This window comes from Mustela nivalis, assembly GCF_964662115.1.
Source record: "Mustela nivalis genome assembly, chromosome: 18".
NCBI classification, from domain to species: Eukaryota; Metazoa; Chordata; class Mammalia; order Carnivora; family Mustelidae; genus Mustela; species Mustela nivalis.
The window spans coordinates 52,341,156-52,364,376 of record NC_139037.1 but is presented as its reverse complement, the minus strand read 5'-3'; the positions used below and the strand labels follow the sequence as shown (position 1 = coordinate 52,364,376).

Below are 23,221 nucleotides of genomic sequence, written 5' to 3'. Positions count from 1 at the left end.
CACCTCCAACAACATGGCACAGACAGAGCCAGAACGGGACTGTACCCGGCATGGGGCTGACTTAAGGGTGGAAGCTTCCACACAGCAGTGCATGAACCTTCATGAAATATCACCATCAATAATGGTTCTAAACGTGGCTGGGGTCATGGACCTGGGGTACTAATGCTTGGGTGCAACCACAGGACATGCCTTGCTGATCCTGCCTATGCCACCGTCCCAAAGTCTTCATCTCCAACATCTACTTTACCATGGGATTTGATTTAAAAAAGATTTTTAATAAATTCATTTATCAAAGAGAGAGAGCACAAGCAGGTGGAGCTACAGGCAGAGGGATAGCGAGAAGTAGGCTCCCCGCTGACAAAGGAGCTCAATGTGGGATTTGATCCCAGCAGCCTGGGATCGTGACCTGAGTGGAAAGCATATGCTTAACCCACTGAGCCACCCAGGCGTCCCTACTATGTGACATTTCATATGCCCAAATGATTTCATCATCGTTACCTTTCCTCCACCAGTTACCACTGATCTAGAACTGGGTGAACAGTCATCACGATCATCCAGAAGAATCTAGTTCTTAGGAACGCACGGGAATTCAATGAAATCATGAAAACAAGCAGGAGTTCCCTACTCTTCAGAGACCCACATTGCATGTATTCATTCATTAGATGACCCAACCCAAAGCTGACTGTGCCTTAGGAGAGGCTGGAGGGGGCCACCTCTGTCTGGTGCCCTGTCCCCACGGTAAAGAGTTCTTCACACTTTTTTTTCCTTAAGATTTTATTTATTTATTTATTTATTTATTTATTTATTTATTTATTTCAGAAAGAAAGAGAGACTGCATAAGGTAGGGGGAGTCAGGCCAAGAATGATGGAGAAGCAGGCTCCCCGCTGAGCAGGGAGACCAACGAGGGGCTCCATCTCAGGACCCCGAGATCATGACCTGAGTCGAAGGCAGATGCTTAACCCACTGATCCACCCAGGCGCCCCTCACATATTTTCAATAGATCTTATCTAAGGATGGTGGTGTCTTCCTTGTGTTTTACATCCTGGGGTTCAACGTCTGAACATCCACGGGTACATTTCTCTAGTCTCCATTCAGTATTTACTGAGGAAACTAGCTACAGCACAAGCAAAGAATGTCTGTGATGCCTGAACAGCTGGAATGGGAAATGAGGATAAATGGAACTGCAGATCTGGAGATCGCCAAGAAATAAGGAGAAGTTGTTTTTCTAAAGGCAGGGGGTCAGTTGTGCAACCCAGGAAAGAGGTCCTCTCTCCACATACAGAATTCATGCCAGTTCCTCATCCTCTGTATTTCCTACCTCTTCCTTAAGGCTACTTATCAGTCCTACTGGAAGAGGTTTCTCCTACTTCTAGGGCACCTATCACACACCAAGCATTGGTATGAGTGCATGCTTACTTCATAGAAAAGTCAGAACAACACCCTTACACACAAGGTGGTGCACGTACCTTTATTTGGGGCCATGGTGCCGTGTTTTAATGTCCCAGGACTAAGTCCAGATTGGGGCATTCGAACTAAACAGGGTTAGGTAAGCTCCGTGGGAGTCTTCTCTCATGGACACATGAGGGAAAGTCATGGTACTCCAGGCACATGTTTGCTCACAAAGGTGGACTGGAGATGTGAATAGAAGTTACAGGAACCTATGACTCTGCAGAGTGTTATCTAGGGAATGCACTAGCAAGAGGGGCTGGTGTCAGCTCAAAACCCCTGCAAAAGCACTGGCTACACAAAACCTACCCCAAGTAGCATTATTATGGAGTACTTGAGCTAATCAGACACTAAGACCCCCATGTAATCGGCAACATGTCCAAGATAATATCCAACTAGTCCGTAAGAGGGGAAAATGGCACTAGATAAACTAGGGAAAAATAATCACACAGTACTTAAACATTAAGGCCAATGAAAGAATGGAGGACAATGTATATTATTTCACTCTTATTACCAAATATGTGACAGATTCTACCAGTTACCTACAACCTTTAGATAGGTTAACATCGGTGGTGGGATAACACATCATTCATTACTCATCCATGGTAATACATTAAAGATCAATTATGTTTTATTAATTAAAATATGTTAAGCTCACACATGAACTAATTTATGAATTTCAGATGCACTCTATGATCCTTGTGCAAAATGCAGAATACAAGTGTTAAAAAGCACTCGTCTGCGGATATAATGGTGTGGAAGTAGTGATCTCCATAATTTTCAGGCATGAGGTCATTCTTAAAAAATGTGTATATACAATTAAATACCATTTTAGGGAAGAATTAACTATCCTCTTCTGGTATCCGTGAGAATTTCATTTCAACCGCATCCCTGGACATTCTCCACTTGTAACTACAGCTATTATGAGGATACATTTTACTGGACTGCCACCTCTTTTTCCTCAGAGACCAGATGGTAAAATGTTTTATTTATACTATCCAGGGGTTCTTTAGTTTAATAAATGGAGAAGAATGTTGTTCTGAACACCTCTTTCACGATAACTGACATTAATGTTATAACTGCAAATAGCATCTGCATTTAGATTTTCTTCATATATTGTGTATTACATCGTCCCTCTTCCATGGACGACAATTAGATATCGAGTCCGAACAAATGAAGAAGGGTGTCTCGTATCTCTGACACAACAACAATCAGCCACATCCTTCCACACACCCACTAGGAATAAATGAATTTTCTGAACTGATCTGAGACAAATACATTAATATTTGCTAGTCACAAATCCCAGATAGGATCAATGGGAAAAAAAAGCACATACAAAAATTAACTGTACTCATGTAAAAATCCATCCACTTGTTCTTTTGAAGCATAATAGCATATACACAAGTGTTTAACTTCGTATTATTCCTTATAAGGAATATTTTGATGTAACATCTGAATAGATGGACTCATGTACTGCTTTCTACTCGATTTCTGTGATATTTATTGACATTTGATGTTTACTTACATACATTTCTAAATATTTACATCTTTCAAGTTACTTTCGTGTATGCACTCTCTGGTGGTTGCTACAGTTAATATTTAAAATGAAGGTCTTTCCTCAGTCATGATGTATCTAGGGTTTGATAGGATGCATTTGGGGATACGGAGTATAGATTGAATTCCAGTTAAAGGCACTGCAACTTTGTCTGCATTTCACAGTTTCTATCCTGTATGATAACTGAGTAGGTTGAGTTCCAGCTAGAGGCTTGACATACCCCTTGTATTGTAATCTTTCTCCTCAGTATAAACTCTGAGATACAGAAAAGGGTGGAGCAGCTTAAAAGTTTGCCCATGTTCTTTACATTTATAACTTTTCCTCAGTGTGAATTCTGAGATGTTGAATGAGGCTTGACCTCTTATTAAAGACCATGCCAAATTCTTTATATTTGCAAAATCCACTCCAGCATACATTCTCTGATGAGGAATCGGGGTTTAACATTGCTTAAAGGCCTTGCCACATTCTTAACAATTTAACGGTTCCTCTCCAATATGAATTCTCTGACGTAGAGTAAGGGGTGAGTCGTCCTTGAACGTTTTCTCACGTTCTTTACATTTGTAATGTTGGCTCATTCCGTCGTAATGAGTAAAGGTTGAACAGTGATTAAAGGCCTTCCCACATTCTTTACTTGGGTAAGGTTTCTGACCTCAAGTATGAGTTCTGTGATGTTGACGCAGGTGTGAGTGCTGGATAAAAGCATGGCCACATTCCTTACATATGTAAGGTCTCTCTCCAGTATGAATTCTGTAATGCCGAGTCAGGTGTGAGTGCCGGTTAAAGGCCTTTCCACAATCTTTGCATACGAAGGGTCTCTCTCCAGTATGAATTCTGTGATGTTCAGTAAGCTTTGAGTGTTGGTTAAAGGCCTTTCCACATTCTTTGCACACAAAAGGTCTCTCACCAGTATGAATTCTGTGATGTCGAACAAGGTATGAGTGCCGATTAAAGGCCTTTCCACATTCTTTACATATGTAAGGTTTCTCTCCAGTATGAATTCTGTGATGTTGAGTAAGATTTGAGTGGAGGTTAAAGGCTTTGCCACATTCTTTACATATGTAAGGTTTTTCACCACTGTGAATTCTGTGATGTTGAGTAAGGCTTGAGTGATGGTTAAAGGCCTGGCCACATTCTTTACATTTGTAAGGTTTCTCTCCAGTATGAATTCTGTGATGCTGAGTAAGGTTTGAGTGCTGGTTAAAGGCCTTACCACACTGTTCACATTGGTAAGGTTTCTCTCCAGTATGAATTCTTTGATGTCGAGTAAGCATTGAGTTCTGGTTAAAGGCCTTGCCACATTGTCCACACTGGTAAGGTTTCTCTCCAATATGCATTGGCTGATGTTGAGATAGTGTTGAGTGCCAGTCGAAGGCTTTGCCACATTCCTCACAAATGTAACTTTCCTGCCCAGTGCCAACTGTATTATGTATATTTAGTCCCGAGGCTTGACTAAACATGTTCCCAGGTTTATTACATCTGTATGAGTTTTTTTCCATGTGAATTCTCTGATAATCACCAACACTGGAGGACTGGTTAACAGATTTCCCAAATTCATGGTATTTATAAGGATTCTGTCCCATAGGCATACTCTTATATACAATAAGGTTGGAGCTTTGAAAAAGGACTTCCTCAAATTTATCAAAGTTATAACGATTCTCTGGAAAATGAGTCCTCAGACATATATTAATATTTGAACCCAGGTTAAATTTTCTCTCAGATTCACTGTATTGAACAATTCCATTTTCATCGAATATGTTCTGGTAATTCTGGAGAGTCAGCTGCTCGGTGAAGGACCTTTCAAACGGATCCCACACAGTAGTCTGTTCTTCGGTTTTAAATTTCTGATTTTCAGAAATATTTGACTCAAGGGTCAATCCAATCCTACTTTCAAAATGGTTCAAATAATTACTTTTAGCAGGGACTAGGTAACTTTCCAAATTTTCCAAATTTTCATTCTCCAGATATGTATGTTTGACCACTTGATCTGAGCCCTTGCTTACAGAAAGACACTGCTTTGCAGAAGAAGCAGGATTAAGAAGGGATGTTTTCCAAGGTGTTTTATATCCTTCACAATTTTGGGTAGTCAGATTCATATTACGGACAGTTGTCTCAGTTTGGATATGTCCTTCATGATATCTTTGATGCCCTTTACTCTCCCCATCATTTTTCCAGTCTATCATTAAGGGTAAATCCTCAAGGGCACTATGTTTATATCTACCCACTGCCACGTTTTGGAAAGAAGCTTCTATGCACAGCTTTGGCAGGAAACTCTGGGTGCCATGTGAAGATACAGCTGAAAGATATCGAATAAGAGAAAAGTAAAATCATTCCACTTACTACTCTCAGATGAATATAATGAAAACTTCTAATATGGAAAAATAAAATCAATCAGAGAACGTCAGCAAGATGGCTGAGAAAGAATTATCAGAACTTCACTCCTCCAGGGAGACATAAACTTGCAGACAATGTAACCGTGACATAGCCTAAAAGATAGTTCTGTAGTCTTGTCATACTCAAGGACACAGCACTTTCCCATACCTAAAAAATTCAGGAAAAGTACCATTTGAGCCTAAAATCAGCAGCGGGGAGGAAATTTAAACTTAAAATCAAATAAGATATAACAAAAACAGAAAAATATCAACAATAGGAAGAGCTGGTTTTCAGAAAAGAGCAACAGCATTGACATACTTTTAACTAAATCAAGTAAGAATGAAAGAGAGAAGACCAACTAAAATCAGAACTGAAGAAGTGAAAGCAGACACAGTATAACTGATACCATACAAATAAAAAAATTATAAGGTGATGATGGATAATTACACACCCAGAGATAGATAACCAAACAAGGTGTATAAATTTTAGAAAATGTATTACCTACCTGACTCCATCATGAATTTAAAACAAAACAAAACAAAACGAAAAACTCTCATCTACCACTACTGAGTAGGATTGAAAAATAAAAGAAATGCCCAACCAAGAAAAGTCCTGTGCCAGATGAATTCACTGGATAATTCAAAGGAACATGTAATGAGACCATTCCCAAGAGGCAAAGAGAAGGGAAATTATCCAACACTCTCTGTGACGCTAGCACTGCCACATTTGCAGAGCCAAGGAAGATACTATAAGCAGAGTACCAGCCGCTACCTTCAAGAACAGCCATGTAAATGCCAGGGTAAAAGGAAGCAGAGTGAATCAGAAGTGCCTGCTACTATTTTACAACATAATCAAGTGAGAATTCTTCCTGGAATTCAAGTGTGTTTCAACATACTGAAATCTATAAATTTAAGATTATACATCAATAGAATGAAGATCAAATATGATCACATGAATTCATGTAGAATAAGAATATGAGCATACTGGGCATCATTTCATGATTAAAAACACTCAATGGTAGAAATAAAAAGAAACTACCCCTACCGAATAAAGGCCATATATGTACAAAAAGCAGAAATCTAACATATTTAATAGTAAAAGATTGAAAACGTCTCCTTTATAATCAGAAACAAGGTAATAAACTTCTTTATCAATCAACTTCCAATCAACACAGTATTAGATATTCTAGTCAGAACAATTAGGAGAGAAAAAATACATAAAAGAAATCCTATTGAAAAGAAAATGAGGGGCACCTGGGGGGCTCTGGCTTAGGCTCAGGTCAGGATCCCAGGGTTCTGGGATAGAGCCCTGCACTAGGCTCCCTGCTCAGCGGGAGGCCTGCTTCTCCCTCTCCCACTCCCCCTGCTTGTGGTCCTTCTCTCGCTGTCTCTCTGTGTCAAATACATAAATAAAATCTTTAAAAAAAGAAGGAATAAAGAAAAATATCACTGTTCACAGATGACATGATCAATAGAAAACCCTAAAGAATTCTTATTTTCGCTTTTTACACTATTTCATTATTTGGTCATCACTTATATTGTCTATTTCTGCTAATTTTCCCTTAGACACTCCACTTTTAATTTTCTTATGCTATAAACGCTTAAGAAAAAAAATTCAAATGAGCAACTTAACATTACACCACAATGAACTAGAAAAAGAAGAAACATAATTGATATTTAGCTGAGGAAGGAAATAACAAAGAAAAATCAGAAATACATAAAATACAGATCAGAATAAGTAATAACCCAACATTCAAAGTAATGCAATCTCTAGCAAAATCCAAGTGCCATTTTTGGCAAAGGAACAAAACCCCTCTTAACATTCCTATGAATGTTACGGTATAACACATACCCAGAAGAATCCTGAAAAGGAAGGTTTTATTGGTGGCACCATACTTCCTGATTTAAAACACACTACAAAGACATAGTTGTCAACATAATGTACTGTAGACATAAAGACAGGGATAGAACAATGGAAAGGTAGAGGGTGAGCTAGAGGTCTACTTCCTGTGTTAATGTGCATGACAATGAACTAAAGGTCTTGTTAAAATTCATATTCTATTTGGACTTCTAGGTGGGTTCTGAGTTTCCACATTTCCCACAAGTTAGCAAGTGATGCCAACCAACATCTTACTTCAATAGCCAAACTATTAAATTAAAAAAAAAAAACAAAACAAACCAAACCTAGAGGAAATCATTAATGATTTTGAATGTAAAGGATATTGTGGCAATTACAACTTCTAATGCCAAGAGCAGAAACAACAATCTTCTTGAACATATGCTATCTACTCCATAACATTCCAACACTGTTTCATAAACTCACCCGTGAATCCACACTAATCTATGAGAACAGTATAATTGTTCCTCACCTTTCAAAGAAAAATCTTGGCAAAACTTCCGTCATAGGAAAGTTTTACCTCAGACTGTATGATGCTGAATTTGTGTAAGAGGAACACAGAGACCGGTATACAGAGGCAACTCTAAAAGAAAGTTCACAGTAGGTTTCAAAGTGACAATGAGAATGCAAACAGGATTAAACCACTGAACACTGGTGCACCTGGGTGGCTTGCTGGGTTAAGCCTCTGTCTTTGGCTCCGGTGATGATCTCAGGGTCCTGGTTTGGAGCCCTGCATCAGGCTCCCTGCTCAGCGGGGAGCCCGCTTCCCCTCTCTCTCTGCCTGCCACTCTGCCTACTTGTGATCTCTCTCTCCTTCAAATAAATAAATAAAATCTTTAAAATATAATAAAATAAACCACTGAACATATCAACTAAAAGACATAAGTGACCATAAAACACAGAAATTACAAATTAAATAAAAAAGAATAGAAGTGATAGATAACTAAGAAACTAAAAAATGTCTTCAGTGGCATAAAACTTATAAATTTATTTGTGGAAAAAGGTTTTTTGACTGACAAACATACAAAGAAACAAACAAAATCTGAGATACCTGAAATACCTATTATTTCTGAGATTCCTACTGCATCAAGTTTTTGACTCATTTACCTTTCCGCCAAGTTATACTTCAGAATTTAAGACAGTGGAACATATACGATTCAGGTTTTCATCCTCTAGAGCCACAGAGAAATGAGAAGCAAGAGTCTATCTGTGACATGACTGCGGAATGAAAGGGAAAGTTGGAGGACCCATGTAACTGACTGACCATCTCCCCTTCAAACACCGCCATCTCCAGTAAACACAGGAGAGAGCATTCAGTTTCCAAAGCAGACTACAAACAAAGTGAAACAGGGAAGGGAGTTTCTAGAGTAAATGAGATGATTTTACACATCTTTTAGTAAGTCCTCCTGAGGTACATGATGATAAATGAGAAAAAGTATTAAATCTTACAGTGGAGGGATCTGACATACAGGACAGAGGAAATGGAAGTGTATGAACCTGTCATAGGTCACCCTGGTATCAAGTGCCCACGGTTCCTCAAACCCTGGTGTCAGGTGCCCACAGAACAAGTGCTGTGAAATAAATGTCTAAAACAACATTTATGATTTACAAATCGGTAAATCATAATCTAAATGTAAACCTGAAAACATCCATTTTATTCAAATACCAAGTCATATACAGGACTCACACTCTGGAATCTTGTCTGTAAACTATGTCTTTCGTGTGTGATCACGGGCCTTCACAGGCTCCTCTTGGCATTCTGATCAGCTGAATCACAAAGACTTGGTCCAGAGACCCAGACATGGGAGGCTAACCAATGTGTAAGAATCGTGGCCCTCTCGCCTCCAGCAGGTGCCCTGGCCTCACTTCATGATGTCCGCCAGGGTCCCTGAAACACCGCGGGCTTTCTCCACTGCAACACAGGTGGAGTGGGAGTTTAGATACAAGTCCTAATCATCATGCTGAACGATGTACTGTCCAAATATTTTTTTAAAAGATTTTATTTATTTGACAGAGATCACAAGTAGACAGAGGCAGGAAGAGAGAGACAGGGAAGCAGGCTCCCTGCTGAGCAGAGAGCCTGACTCGGGGCTCGATTCCAGGACCCTGAGATCATGATCTGAGTCGAAGGCAGAGGCCCAACCCTCCAAGCCACCCCGGTGCCCCTCCTGTCCAATTTTTGTCTCTCAAGGATAATGTTCTTCTATTCTAACCTGCGAGTGCCCATAGCAAGGTACATCTGCGTATAAATGCGAATGATCTAGGGGCGCCTGGGTAGCTGGTTTAGTTAAGAGACTGACTTTGGCTCAGGTCCTGAACTCAGGGTCCTGGGATTGAGCTCCTGGTAGAACCCCGCATGGAATCCCGCATAGGGCTCTGCTCTCAGCAGGGAGTCCGCTTGTAAACCTTTGCACCCCCTCCGCTCTCTCACTCTCTCTCAAATATATAAATAAAAAACCTTTAAAACAAACAAACACAAAGTTACTGATCTAGTCAAGTGAAGAGGAACAGGCAAAGTCCACTCAACACCACGGCTGAATCTACAGCTCCCTTACCTCATTTTTCTGGAAGGTTTAAACAAACAATGATAAAAAATTTAGTCCTTTCTAGGTGGTGGGACCATAGTAGAAAGAGGTGCTCCTCACACAGGAACAAAGAGATTGAATTGAGGCTGCATGGAGTCCAGCTTCGGTTCAATGAAGAACATTAATTATATTAAAAGCAAAACCAAAAAATACTTCTATAATCCGAAGCACACTACCACTTCTCGGCAGTCAAACCTGGAGAATGTAGGCTCCAAACGAAACTCCAGGCCTGCATCAGAGAAGATGGACAGTTTCATAGGGCTCCTCGACACAGGGAAGAAGACAAAACAGGTGGACCTGAGTCCTCCCTCCCTTCACTTTCCATCTGAGCCAACATGGCCCTGGCATGTGAAAGGACCTGCCACTACTCTCTGGGGCTCCCTGTATTTCTCCATCTTCCACTCACCCTGCCAAGCATGTTCTTGGAAACAGCTCCCATGTCGACAAGTAATGCAGGAACAGTCTGGTCCTGGTTCAATGCTGGATTGCTTAGCTTGGACCCCTGAGATCCCACAGTCTAAAAATACCAAGTTTTCCCTATACTTTTACTAATGGCCACTGCTTCATGCTATAGAATCTCTTCTGTTTTCCATGCAAGCCTCCTCCTAAAAATTGACTTTGCCTTAAAAAAAAAAAAAAATAAAAAATAAAAAATAAAATTTGACTTTGCCTAAAATCAACACAGGCAGGAAAATCAGTCACACTTAGAATTCTAATATCCCCAAAAGAATCCACTTATACAGAAAAGCCTTCATGAGACCTTCGGCCATTATTACATACATGTTAATGGTGAGAACTGAGAGCAAGAGTATTGTGGGAAAAACAATTCAAGAAGCTCTCACAAAAATTACTGTTCTTGAAGCGTCTGGATGGCTCAGTTGGTTGAGCATTTGCCTTCGGCTCAGGTCACGACCCCGGGGTCCTGGGATTGAGCCCCGCATCAGGCTTTCTACTCGGAGGGGAGCCTGCTTCTCCCTCTCTCTCTCCTGCTCCCCCTGCTTGTGCTCTCTCACTCTCTCTGTCAAATAAATAACTAAAATCTAAAAAAAAAAAAAAAAAAAAAAAATTACTGTTCTTCCATTTACCTCCCAGGTTGCTCAGCCTGTGGAAACTCCAGACTCTCCCAGGTCCTCCTATTCACTTCTCCACTCTGCTAAACACACTCTCCTTCTCCACAATTTACATTTTCTCCTTGTGTTATTTATAAATTTGCATTCCTAAATCTCTATCTTACCATGAATAACTAGGGTTGGCTTCATCTGGAGAGTAGATTAGCTTTCTTTACATGCAAGTTCTGCAGAAAGTGGCTGAACGGTGTGTTTGTGTATGCATATCCGTGTCCATTTTGTTTTCTATGCAAGTACACTTGATGGAGTGTCACATTAGTTGAGGTTTACAGCATAGTGATTTCACAACCCCGTAAGTTCTACTATGCTCAGCACCAGTGAGCTGCCATCCATCTCCACAAAGCACTATTATAATAGCACTGAATCTATTCCCTATGCTCTATCTTTTATCCCCATGACTTATTAATTCCGTAACTAAAACTCTGTACTTCCCACTCCATTTTACTCATTCTGCCCATCCTTCAGCTTGATTTCACTCTGGTAACTGGCAGGTTGTTCACTGTATTTATAGGTCTGTTTCTGGTTTTTTGGGTTGTTCCTTGCCGTTTGTGATAATGTAAATAGATGCGAAAGGTATTATGCTATATGAAACAGTCAGAAAAAGACAGGCAAATACCATATGATTTCATTTATATGTACAATCTAAACAACACAAATGAACAAACAAAACCACAAACAGATGTGTGACTGTTTCCTTTTGAATAAAGTCCATCAATGGACTTTATTTATTGAGAAGTATAAAATTTATTGAGAAGTATAAAAATTTCATGACTACACACATTGTGTAATGTTACAAGTTGGACTCGAACAATTTTCAGTGCCGGCAGAGGGCAGAAGACTACTAGATCAAGGTCCAAGCATCTTAGGGCTAATGACACAGCGAATACCAGAAATGTCTTCATCACACTAATTCCACTTCCTAGCTCCCCACCCCCACTGCTACAGGGAGATGCTGCACATGCAGTGGGTTTGGTCATATCTGTGAGATTTTGAGCATAGGAAACCCCAATATCTTAGAGGAACGTCTAGTGTATCTGCCCAAGCTTTTGCCATGGAAAGAGACATCTGTTTTCCTGTATGATAAACAAATCCGTCTTCTACCCAAAAAGGACACTATGACTGTATTCCAAAGCCTTTTTATACACAAGCATCAATGGAATTACAATTAGAATAAAAATTTTCAATGCCTCCATCCATGACACATGGAGAAACTGTTTTTAAACCCATAGAGAATCATCTCCCAACAATATCCACCAGTCAATTTGACCCTGGCATGGCTCTTGCCCAATTTTGCTATAGATATATGACCTCCTTGAGACATCCATTAATCTGACACAGGGTCTGGGATAACACCCACTCAGTTTGCATCAAGAAACGTCCTCCAAGGCTATGATTGCTAAGATACAATGCAGAAGAATCAGGTGAGCTGTATCATTCACTTCTGCCATGTCACCGTGGGCCCTGCATTCAACCAGGTGAGGAAATCGCAATACCCAAGAGGGTTGACCTTCCCCTTCTACAGTGAGCTTTCTAAAAGACACGGTTAAAGAAACACTAAACCTGTGAAAGCATCCATCTTCCAGGATAAGAGATTTCATACTTAACGAGGCAGAGCACACAATGGATACACTGAGATCCTGGATTACTACAGTAAAAAGGTTGAAAAATGAAAAGACATAGAAATTAGGGCATAGGACTGGGGCGGAGGTGTTCACCAACCATTACTGGGAGAATATTAAAGCACGACCTAAAAAGTGAGGAAAATGGTGTAAAGCAAAAGAGAGGTGGTTACAAGGGAAAGATACTTTGGGTGGACCCAAACACAGGTGAGGTCTGGAGAAATGACCCTGTGAATACACCTGACCCACTGTGTGTGCCTCTACTGGATGAAAATCAAGGAGCCTCTAGTCCCGATCATCAGTTCGCAACACAATTTCAAAGAATAACAATGCTGTATGCACCAAATGTATGATTTTCTTCTGATATCCACGACAGCATCCAAAATGTATATTCTTGTATGCTGATTTGCTGCCCATTTGTCAGTAACAGAGGAAAATGAGAAACTCACCATACCTGGAAGCTTCTACTTTAAGTTCCTTCTAATAAGCAGCTAATCTTAATGGTCTGGAAGACACCCGAGGACACACTGTACCCCAATGGACACAGCCCTGGCTGCTCTGTACACATGCCAAGTAAGTGTGTATCCAGACTCGGGGAAGGAATACTTTTATCTAAAATCTGCTTTTAGAGACAAAGACCCATGAGCTGACTGTACTCCTGTGTTTGGCAATTTAATCCATAGAACTCAACCTACCTGCAGTGAAGTAAGGATGGGGATAATGGTAAAGAAGCTATCAGTTTGCCAAGATTCCAGCTACAATCTCTAACAAGTAAATTTTTGCTATTGCCACACTTCTGGAGGCCAATCTGCTAGGGGAAATAGGAATGATTACTTATCAGAGCACAGAGGCCCATGGAAGGTTTATGATGTGAAAACTGACATATATGGTCCCGGGAGAGGGCTAACCATCACTAGATGCAGGAAAACACAGAGATACATCACAGGAGAAGTTGGCTCCAATATCATGATGATGTTAATCCACGTGAACACTTGCGCAAGCAAATGAAAGGAAAGCACGATAGAACATTTTCAGAATACATTTCAATTTGTCCTCAAATTGGGTGGGAAAAAAGAGAAAGAATATAAAACTTCCATTACTACACAACCATGCAACACATTGATTTTTAATACATTTCTGACTGAAACTGTAAAGATCATGATTTTTTTTTCTTTGAAAAACACAAAAGATTCCATCTCTGTGGTCTTGGTAGAAGAGAAGATTTGTGAAAATGAGAAAAATCACTACCATGAAGGGTGAAATGAAAAATTGGGTTACATTCAAATTAAGAACTCAGGGCAACTGGGGGGCTCTGTCAATTAAGCATCCAACTCCTGATTTCAGCTTGGGTCATGAGTTAGAGCCCTATACCCAGACCTAGGCTCAGCTAGAAGTCTGCTTGTGATTTTCTCCCTTGCCCTTGGCCCCTCCCCCTACTCTCCTTTACGCTCTCTCTAAAATAAATGAATAAATCTTAAAAAAAAAAAAAAAAAAAAAGAACTTCTCTGAATCACAATCTCAAAAGATAAAAACATAGGTAGAGTAAGAAAGAAGACAAAGGTCTCATTCTCAGCATATATATAAAACTACAAAACCTGAAGAAAAAGACATTACAACATCTGGGGTGCCTAAATGGCACAGTCCCTAAAGCATGGGACTCTTGGCTTCAGCTCAGGTCATGATCTCAGACTCATGAGACTGAGCCCCGTATCAGGTGCCACGCTCAACGTGGACTGTTCTCCCGAGTCTTTCTTCTTCTCTCCCTTCCATTTTAGCACTCTCACACTGTCTAAAAAAATAAATAAATCTCACCCCCCCCAAAAAATAAAAAAAAATAAAAATAAATCACAACAGTAAAAAGGGATAAGAACTAACTAGAAACTTCGAAAAGGAGACTATCGCTAACCCAGTTCCACACTAACGGGAAGCAAGAACAACAAAAGAGCAAATAAAACCGCCACTTGGTAACATCACACAGCAACCAGGAGCCGACTGTGAAAACGATGCAGGCTATCACAATTTAGAAGGTCTGCGGATAAGCCAGAAATCGCATACACTGCTGGTGTGTGTGAAAACGGGTACAAAGTCTTTGGCAAAGTGTTTCGGAGTATCTCTAAAAGGTGAACAAATCTAAACACATTTACCAGTAATTCACTCCTGTAAATACAGGCAGCAGACATGGGTTCATGTTTCACTAAAAGGCAAATTATCAGTTTCACGTGCCGGGGCTAGTCATTACAGTCCTGCCCTGAGAATCATCCCCCGTCCAGTAACAGCAGAATGACGCGGTCATTTGATATGCACAATGGAGCTGGACTGATCCACTCTAATGAATGAGGCACAGCATCATGCAGGAATACAGATAATTCAAATGACAGAAGGAAAGAAAAGAAGCCAAACACAAAAGAGCTCCTGTTGCCCAATTACTTTCACACTAAGTACAAAAATGGGGACAGTACTCCCTTGCCTTACATGTTAAAAGAGTGTTGAGCTTTAGGGAAAGATACTGAAGGGCTCAAAGGGAATTTCAGAGGACAAATAATATTCTATTCCTTGATCTCAGTGGCTTTTAGAGATGTAATCAGTTTGTATAATTCCACTGAGCTATTCACTTATGATTTCCCCATATTTACTTTAAAAAAAAAAAAAGTGCCATCAGAAACCTGGTACGTAGGGAGGCCTGGGTGGCTCAGTTGGTTAAGCAGCTGCCTTCAGCTCAGGTCATGATCCCAGCGTCTTGGGATCAAGTCCCACATCGGGCTCCTTGCTCCGCAGGGAGCCTGCTTCTTCCTCTGACTCTGCCTGCCACTCTGTCTGCCTGTGCTCGGTCTCGCTCTCTCTCTCTGACAAATAAATAAATACTTAAAAAAAAAACCTGGTACGTAAATAGGTAAGTATCACAATGTACATATACTGAGAAGCTGTAATTAGGGTATAATTTCACACTGTGACTATATTTAAAAAGCCTTTAAAACTTTCTTTTATTTTTATATTTTTTTAAAAGATTTTATTTATTTATTTATTTATTTGACAGAGAGAAATCACAAGTAGATGGAGAGGCAGACAGAGAGACAGAGGGAAGCAGGCTCCCCGCTGAGCAGAGAGCACGATGCGGGACTCGATCCCAGCACCCCGAGACCACGACCCGAGCCAAAGGCAGCGGCTTAAACCTCTGAGCCACCCAGGCGCCCCTTTTAAAGATTTTATTTATTTATTTGACAAACAGAAATCACAAATAGGTAGAGAGGCAGGCAGAGAGAGAGGGGGAAGCAGGCTCCCTGCTGGGCAGAGACCACCCCCCATGCAGGCTTGATCCCAGGACCCTACCTGAGCTGAAGGCAGAGGCTTAACCCACTGAGCCACCCAGGCGACCCTAAAAAGCCTTTTTTTTTAAAGTGTGCTTTAATTTCCAGCTAAAGCAATATAGCCCGTGTATACAAAGTTTACAGAAAAAGAATGAAATGTATAATTATTTCCTTAAAATACACACAGGAAAACACAGCATACAAATCATGAAAAAAATACATAGGGTGTAAGGATAAGCATAAAGACTTGGTAAATAGAAGCCCCAGTATCTCCATTAGGATATTAAACATAAATAAACCAAATGTTCCTGGTAACACCAAACTTTGCTTGAATATACTCCACTGGAATTTCCCTAAAGCCATACTGAAAACAGGAGGAAAGAACTAGAAAAAAAAAAGAGACAAACAAAAACACCCCATGCAGTGATAACCAACCAAACTGACACGGCAATATAAATATCATATATTAAAATCCTTAACACCAATGGGCTTTGTCACTGCTACTAACTGTGTTATTCTTCAGTATCTAATACACAGCATTTCAATATTTTGACTAAAGGATAACAAACACAATCTATATTTTTGTGTGTGCATATTTTTACACACAAATAGATAAAATATAGATCTATAAATACAGGTATATAGGGCAAAAGTTTTAGCTCACGAGACATTAAAAAATCATCACAAAGGGTTGACATCACCAAGATGGTGAGAACAGACGCGCCTGGGTGGCTCAGTCTGACCACGGATTTCAGCACAAGTCATGATCTTAGGGTTGCGAGATGGAGCCCCCACATCCAGCTCCACGAAGGGAATGGAGCCTGCTTTGGATTCTCTTACTCCCTGTCCCTCCCACGTCTCTCTCCTCCTCTTAAAAAATAAGAAAAAAGATGCTGAAATAGTGGCCACTTCAGTACTTCTTATAATAAGCTCAAGTAGCAACTATTCACATAAGTTGTCACCGGGTAAATCTCAGTGCTCAGGGGTGGGGCTGAAACACCTTCTGGACCACCGAGATCAACAAGCACAGCATTAGAAGGGCTAAGAGGTTAATTTAGGTTAATTAAGGGTTAATTTCACATTGACCACAATGCACCTGCCCCCCCAAGACCCCCAGGCCAGCACAGTGCCATACCATGGCTTATCACCTGGAACTGTAATTCCTGCACCAAGAAAAAGAAAGCAGTGGGCATCCAGCATTCTCCAAATGGCAAGCTGCTTCCTGGGAGGCCCACTGAGGTCTGACCTCATGGGGATCCCTGGAGCAATCTGTGGTGTGGACCACTGGCGATCACTGAGACATGGACAAGGTGTGCAGGGCTTACAGCAATGAGTGCTCAGATCTTGGAACACTGACAGACCAGACTGTAGTCCTCCTTGTAGTCATACCCAATCAGAGATCACACAGTCTCTGTCCACTTGCAGAACAGAAATGAACCCACCTGCTTAAGAAGATTCGTCAGCAGCTGTATCTGACTTGGGTCTCCAGCCAACAGGGTGAACATAGAGGCCATTCTAGGGGGCTCTATTTGAACAAGTATGCAAACTAGAAGTCAATTTCCACTGCTGAGCATAGCCTCTAGTCCCCCCACCAGCAATCCTGAACAAAGGCCCTGGGCAACTGCAGAGCCTAGCTCATAGACCTACTAGGGAGAGCGCCAAGCCAGGGGCATTGCCCAAGTGTTGAACATAACCTCTCTCTGCCGAAGCAGGGATCTTGAACAGTGAACTGGACTCAGAGCCTAGCCTGTGGTACTGCCCAGAAGCAGAGAACGGCCTACAGTCCTTCCACATGTTTGAACGTAACCAGTGGAACCACTTGACCAGGGACTTGCCAGCATTGGCTTGGAAAACACTCAGGAGCCCGCAGTTCCCAATGGACACATGTCTGCCCTCTGTAAACATACAATGTATGTCCCATGGTTATTAGTGCTCTATAAACTGTTATGTATTTAATGTTCTCGGTTCTGTGTATTATTGCTAATATTATTCCCTTTTTGACAAAAATAGTTAAGTTAAAAGAAGGTGTTGTGATCATCTCAATATTGGTAGAGTCAGGGTTTGAACATGGACACTCCACCCATCAACATGAGGTAGGCAGGTCAGATGCCCTTCCAGAAGGTGACTGTGCTTGGATTCTTTTCCCTTTTTGTCCCTCAATGATTCACTGAAAAGTCTTCACACACAAAGGCCTCCATGGGACTTCAGAGTGAAAATTCCAGCCCAAACCAAACACAAGTAAACTGAATAGCTTTCACTTGAGTACAAAGAACCAGAAACACAGATCAGGTATCCAAGACAAAAAGAAAGGAAAGGCCCAGCACCCAAGAGTCCACATTCACACCTGGAAAACCATGACTACACACCTGTATATCCGACAACATTTGCAATAGGCCAATACCCTTCCTGAAGAACACAACTACAACTGTGTCCCCAGACATGGGTCCCCAACATGTTACCTAGGCAGGCACCTGAGAAAACACAGGAAAGGAAATTTGGGGGCTGCACCTCAGAACCACTGACATGGTTAGTGTGGGGATAGGCACAGAAATCTAGTATTCACAAGTGCTCCCGGTACCTGACTCAGGCTAAATTCGACAATTTCTGCAGGAACTAAGTCACAGGTCAATCTTGAGTCATCCACACAGAAGTCCCTCTCAGAAACCCTCTAGGCCTGTGGTCATGTTACTGCTGTGTCACACAAACACAACACACACAACACATATTTTCTTTATTCATAAATGAATCTGAAGCTAACAGAATCTATCTCAGCTTCCTCCTCTTCCACCTGTCGCTTCTCTCAATACCTTCCTTGAGCTTCCTGGGGTCACCCCAAATATACTTTTGTTCACATTCCTAAATGAAAACAATCCAAATTAAAGTGATTCAGAATGCACGTAAATATTTTATCAAGTAAGTTATGAAAAGCATCAAGACATTAATACATGTTATATATTAAAATGGGATTGAAGAGAGCATTCTCACTATAATGCTGTATTTGATGACTTTTACCCTAAAACCATAAGTAATTGTGGCTTAAGCAACTCCTCATCAGCACACCATTAACATGCAGAATAAAACACCTGGGCATTAAGGATAAGGATACTGTAAATTTTGGGGTATTTCTCTAACACATGGTTTCAAGGAAAAGTGTGACTGCCTTTTTGTCATATGCTGGGAAACAGTTCTGAGAACAAGAGCCATTCGCAAACATGTCCACCTGTGCTACAATTGTATCTCTGTACTTAGAGTGGCAGCGATGACAGAGTGCTGGTCAGTGATGGAGGAAGTAGTGCCCTGGTGAGGATGACCTTCCCTGCGCAAACCAGAAAGGTTTTAAATATATTAAGGACTTTAATTTATTAAGTCCTAAGGCGCTTGGGTTGCTCAGTTGGTTAAGCGTCTGCCTTCGGCTCAGGTCATGATCCCAGGGTCCTGGGAGGGAGCCCCACTTGGTTGGTCTCCCTGCTCATCGGAGAGCCTGCATCTCCCTCTCCTTCTCTTATTCCTACTGCTTGTGCTCTCTCTCTCTCATTCAAGTAAATTTTTTAAAAAAATTCCTCAAATTTTTAAAGTCCTATCAGATTTATACTGCCTCCTTTGCTGCCTGGATCATGGCTGGAATTCTGGTTGGGGGGCAGGTATCTCAGAGCCATGAGGGAGGACGTATAAACACAATGTTTGCAAGGAGACGGTACCAGAAAGAAGAAATGGAAAATCAGAGAATACTCTAGGATGTCTGAGCCATTTTATCAGATCTGAGCATCTACTACTGTGTACGTAACACAAAATGCACATCTTCTTTTCTATACATACCCAGCAGTCTTCTCGTAATATGGCTGACCACCGAGTAACAGCTAATAAAAAATGAATTATTGTCCCTGAAGTGAACAAACGTTAACTACACAACTTTATTTGATCAATTTCTACGAGTGATAAAAATCCTTTCTCTGTTCAGATCAGGATGGGTGTAAGGACAGCATGGCCTGTGAAACAACATAGGGACTATCTAGTCTAGAAACTGGGTAGACTGTTTGAAGTAGAAAAACTCACTGCCAGTGACTGCAGACTGGCTTCCCAACAAATCAGTGCCTTGTACACAGTCCAGAGCACAGGACAAACTCATCATGGGGCTGAGTGGAAGTGAGGGTGGGCCTTGCCAGGTGTGGGTCAGCATCCTTGGAAGGTCACCCATCTACACTGGATTAGATCTATGTTGGGGTTATATACCTGGGACACCAGTGCTTTGTGGAACCACAACACACACCTTGCTGGTTCTGGCTACTAGGGTCCAGCAGTCTTCATCATCTTCAAGATCTACTGTGTCATGTGACATCTTAGAGATATATATATAATGTTTAACTCATCCAATACCCCTTCTCCATCCACCGCCACACAACTGGGCCTAGTTTCCCTGTTTCCCTGTAGTCCAGCAGCAACTGGAACTCAGGACAACCAGGAAATTCTGACTTCCCTCAATTCCAGAAAACCACATTTCCCAAGTTCCCGTCTCTGTCACATTTGTTCACCACCAGAAACTTCTTAAGACTTTGCAGTGACTCAAAGGAGCTCCTTACCAGATTTCCTCACATTTCAAGAGTCCTCCATATTTGCTTTTAGTAGGATTTATCTTCCTCTCAAACAATATCAACATCATTTTTTATCTGTCCTCACAACTCTCAGTGCTAGGGTCTAAATTAAGCCTACAGACCACTGATGGCATTTTCTTGCTCTTCCAGTGACGTGGTGACATCACAGTATTTAAATCTCAGATATGGCTTCAAATGATCTGTTACCAACCATTTACCATTGAATTTGAAAATTCCAAGCTACTCCTAAGAACCTACAAGGGCCTGAATGACTTATGTTTCAGGAAGAGAGCAGGGACAGTGGGGGTCTCCATAACCCAGGAAGAAAGGACAACTGTGATGCCTACATCACTGGAACGGAAATAAGGAGACAGAGGACTGGAGATGATTTAGAAAGAAAACAAGTAAAATTTATCTTTCTAGATTCAGAGTAAAGAACGCAGCCTTGGACAGATGTCCTTTTGCCACATGAGGAATTCATGCCAATGCTTCAGACTTAGATGCTTTTTATCTCCGACCTTGGGCTGCAACATCTCTCATAATAGAAGACTGTTTTCTTCCTATCTTTAGAACATCTGCTAAGACCCAGCATTGTCCCAATGTTTGGTCCCTTCAAAGATACGTTAAAACAAGCCATGACTTATGAAGTCTCCAAGTTTTCACCTAATAAACTTGTTTGTTTCCTTAAAAGATTTTATGTATTTACAAAATTTCAGAGTAAAATTAATATTTGCTATTGGAAATAATTCAAATATAGCCAACAGAAAAAAAGAGACATAGTAAAACTAATGATCCCTCTCCAAATAGCCATGCCATCTTGATCCTTTCAGGGATATTAACAAATACAGTTGAACACTGAATAATATAGGTTTAAACAATGTGAGTCTACTTATACAAAGATTTTTTTCTGTTGTGTAAATATTGTGTAGTACTGTAAACATGTTTTCTCTTCACTACCACAATCCTTAATATTTTCTCTGTACCTTACTTTACTATAAAAATATAGAACACAGACCACATAAAAAGGGGATGATTAACTATTAATGCTCTCGGTAAGGTTTCAATAATACGGTATTTCCATGGTAAGGAATGGTTTTAAGTTTTTGGGACTCAAAAATTACACACAGAGGGATGTCTGGGGTGGCTTAGTCGTTAAGCATCTGCCTTCGGCTCAGGTCATGGTCCCAGGGTCCTGGGATGGAGCACTGTTATTGGGCTCTGTACTCAGCGGGAAGCCTGCTTCTCCCTCTCCCACTCCCCTGCTTCTGTTCCCTCTCTCACTGTGTCTCTGTCAAATAAATAAATAAAATCTCAAAAAAAAAAAAAAAATTACATACAGATTTTCAGTTCTGGAGGAGGTTGGTGCCCTTCATGCCTGCCCTGTCCAGAACTAAAATGTGAGTGCTCTAGGTCATTTAAATTTGGATTTTCCTCTGTAATAAATACTCTGATTTAGAGTCATGTCTGAAATGGCACGTATTGATTTCTGTTGTTAATTCTGACTTTATTTAGATTTGCCTTTCTATTGTACATACGTAGCCAACTATTTACATCTTTAATGTTTTTATCTTTTATAAAGACTCTTTCTGAACCGTATATGAAAACAAAGGTCATTCTTCAGTCATTGCACTAAAGTTTCCATCTAGTGTGTTTTACCTTATATTGAGTAAGGGTTCCACGTAAAGACCGGACCACCACTCATGACAATTTTAAGTTATTGCCCCAGGGCACATTATCTCATGTTGAATTATTATTATGAGTGAAATGCTTTACTGCATTCCTTACATTATGCACTCCTTGATATTTAGCAAAATCATAGTTCTGCTTAAAGACTTCGCCACTCCCCACTGTATTTTATGTTATATTGGTAAGTTTTGAGTGGCAGTTAAGGTCTTTACCACATTGTTTATATTTGTACTATTTCTTCCCATTATGAAATGTCTGCTGTTCAGTGAGTCTTGAAGACCGTTAAAAGGTTTGTCACACTTATACCTTCTTCAGTCTTCATTTCAGTAAGGATACAATGATATACAAGAAGATTGGAGCTTTCATAAAGCTCTGCATTTATAACTCTAATACTAGTTCTCTAGAAACTAAATTCTCTGAGGTTTATTAGGATTTGACCCTTGACTGACATTTTCCCCAGACTCCTTACATGGGTACATTTTGTCTCCTTTATAAACAACTTGGTAATTACGGAAAATAGAGTTCTCATTAAAGGCCTTCTTAAGTTCACAGCACATGAAAACTTACTCCAATTAAGTATTACGTGGTAAGTATTCTACAGTGATGTTTGGATAAAGACCTTCCTGTGTTTATCAGATTTAGAGAGTGTGCCACAAGGAGGGATTATGTGTCGGTGGGAGAATAAGGAACTTCCCGAAAAGGACTTCTTAAACCAATCACATTTAGAATTTTTATCTTCATTTTTAAATGTCTAACATTCAGAAATGCATCAGTGAATGATTAAACCACTCTTAAACTTGAAATGGTTTGAATGAAACTTTCCGCATGGACTAGGTGACCTCCCAAAATATCCAAACGTCCTTCCAGAGAATATGTATGTTGAAAAATGGATTATTATCGCCAGGTTCAAAGATATTGTTCTGCAAATATAAATGTCTTAACGGTGGGGGTTTCCCTTGAATGTGCTCTATGCCTGATCTCTTCTAGTGGGAAGGATTTCTTTATGCTAACTGTCCCACTTGGGTTATACCCATCATAACGT

General features: G+C 40.6%; 1 protein-coding gene across 5 annotated transcripts in view; it reads right to left on the bottom strand.

Moving 5' to 3' along the window:
• The window catches only part of LOC309852747 (uncharacterized protein), a 187,156-nt gene that overhangs the window by 71,634 nt on the left and 92,301 nt on the right, over window positions 1-23,221 (bottom strand). For 3 of the 5 annotated variants that reach the window (XM_082709964.1, XM_082709963.1, XM_082709965.1), the window contains one exon: window positions 2,057-5,295. The exons of the other annotated variants lie outside the window; for them this stretch is intronic. In XM_082709964.1, coding sequence (XP_082566090.1) covers window positions 3,653-5,295 — 1,643 coding nt within the window. In that variant the 3' untranslated portion in view covers window positions 2,057-3,652. Of the gene's footprint in view, window positions 1-2,056; window positions 5,296-23,221 lie in introns of those variants that run through there. 5 annotated transcript variants of the gene reach the window in all.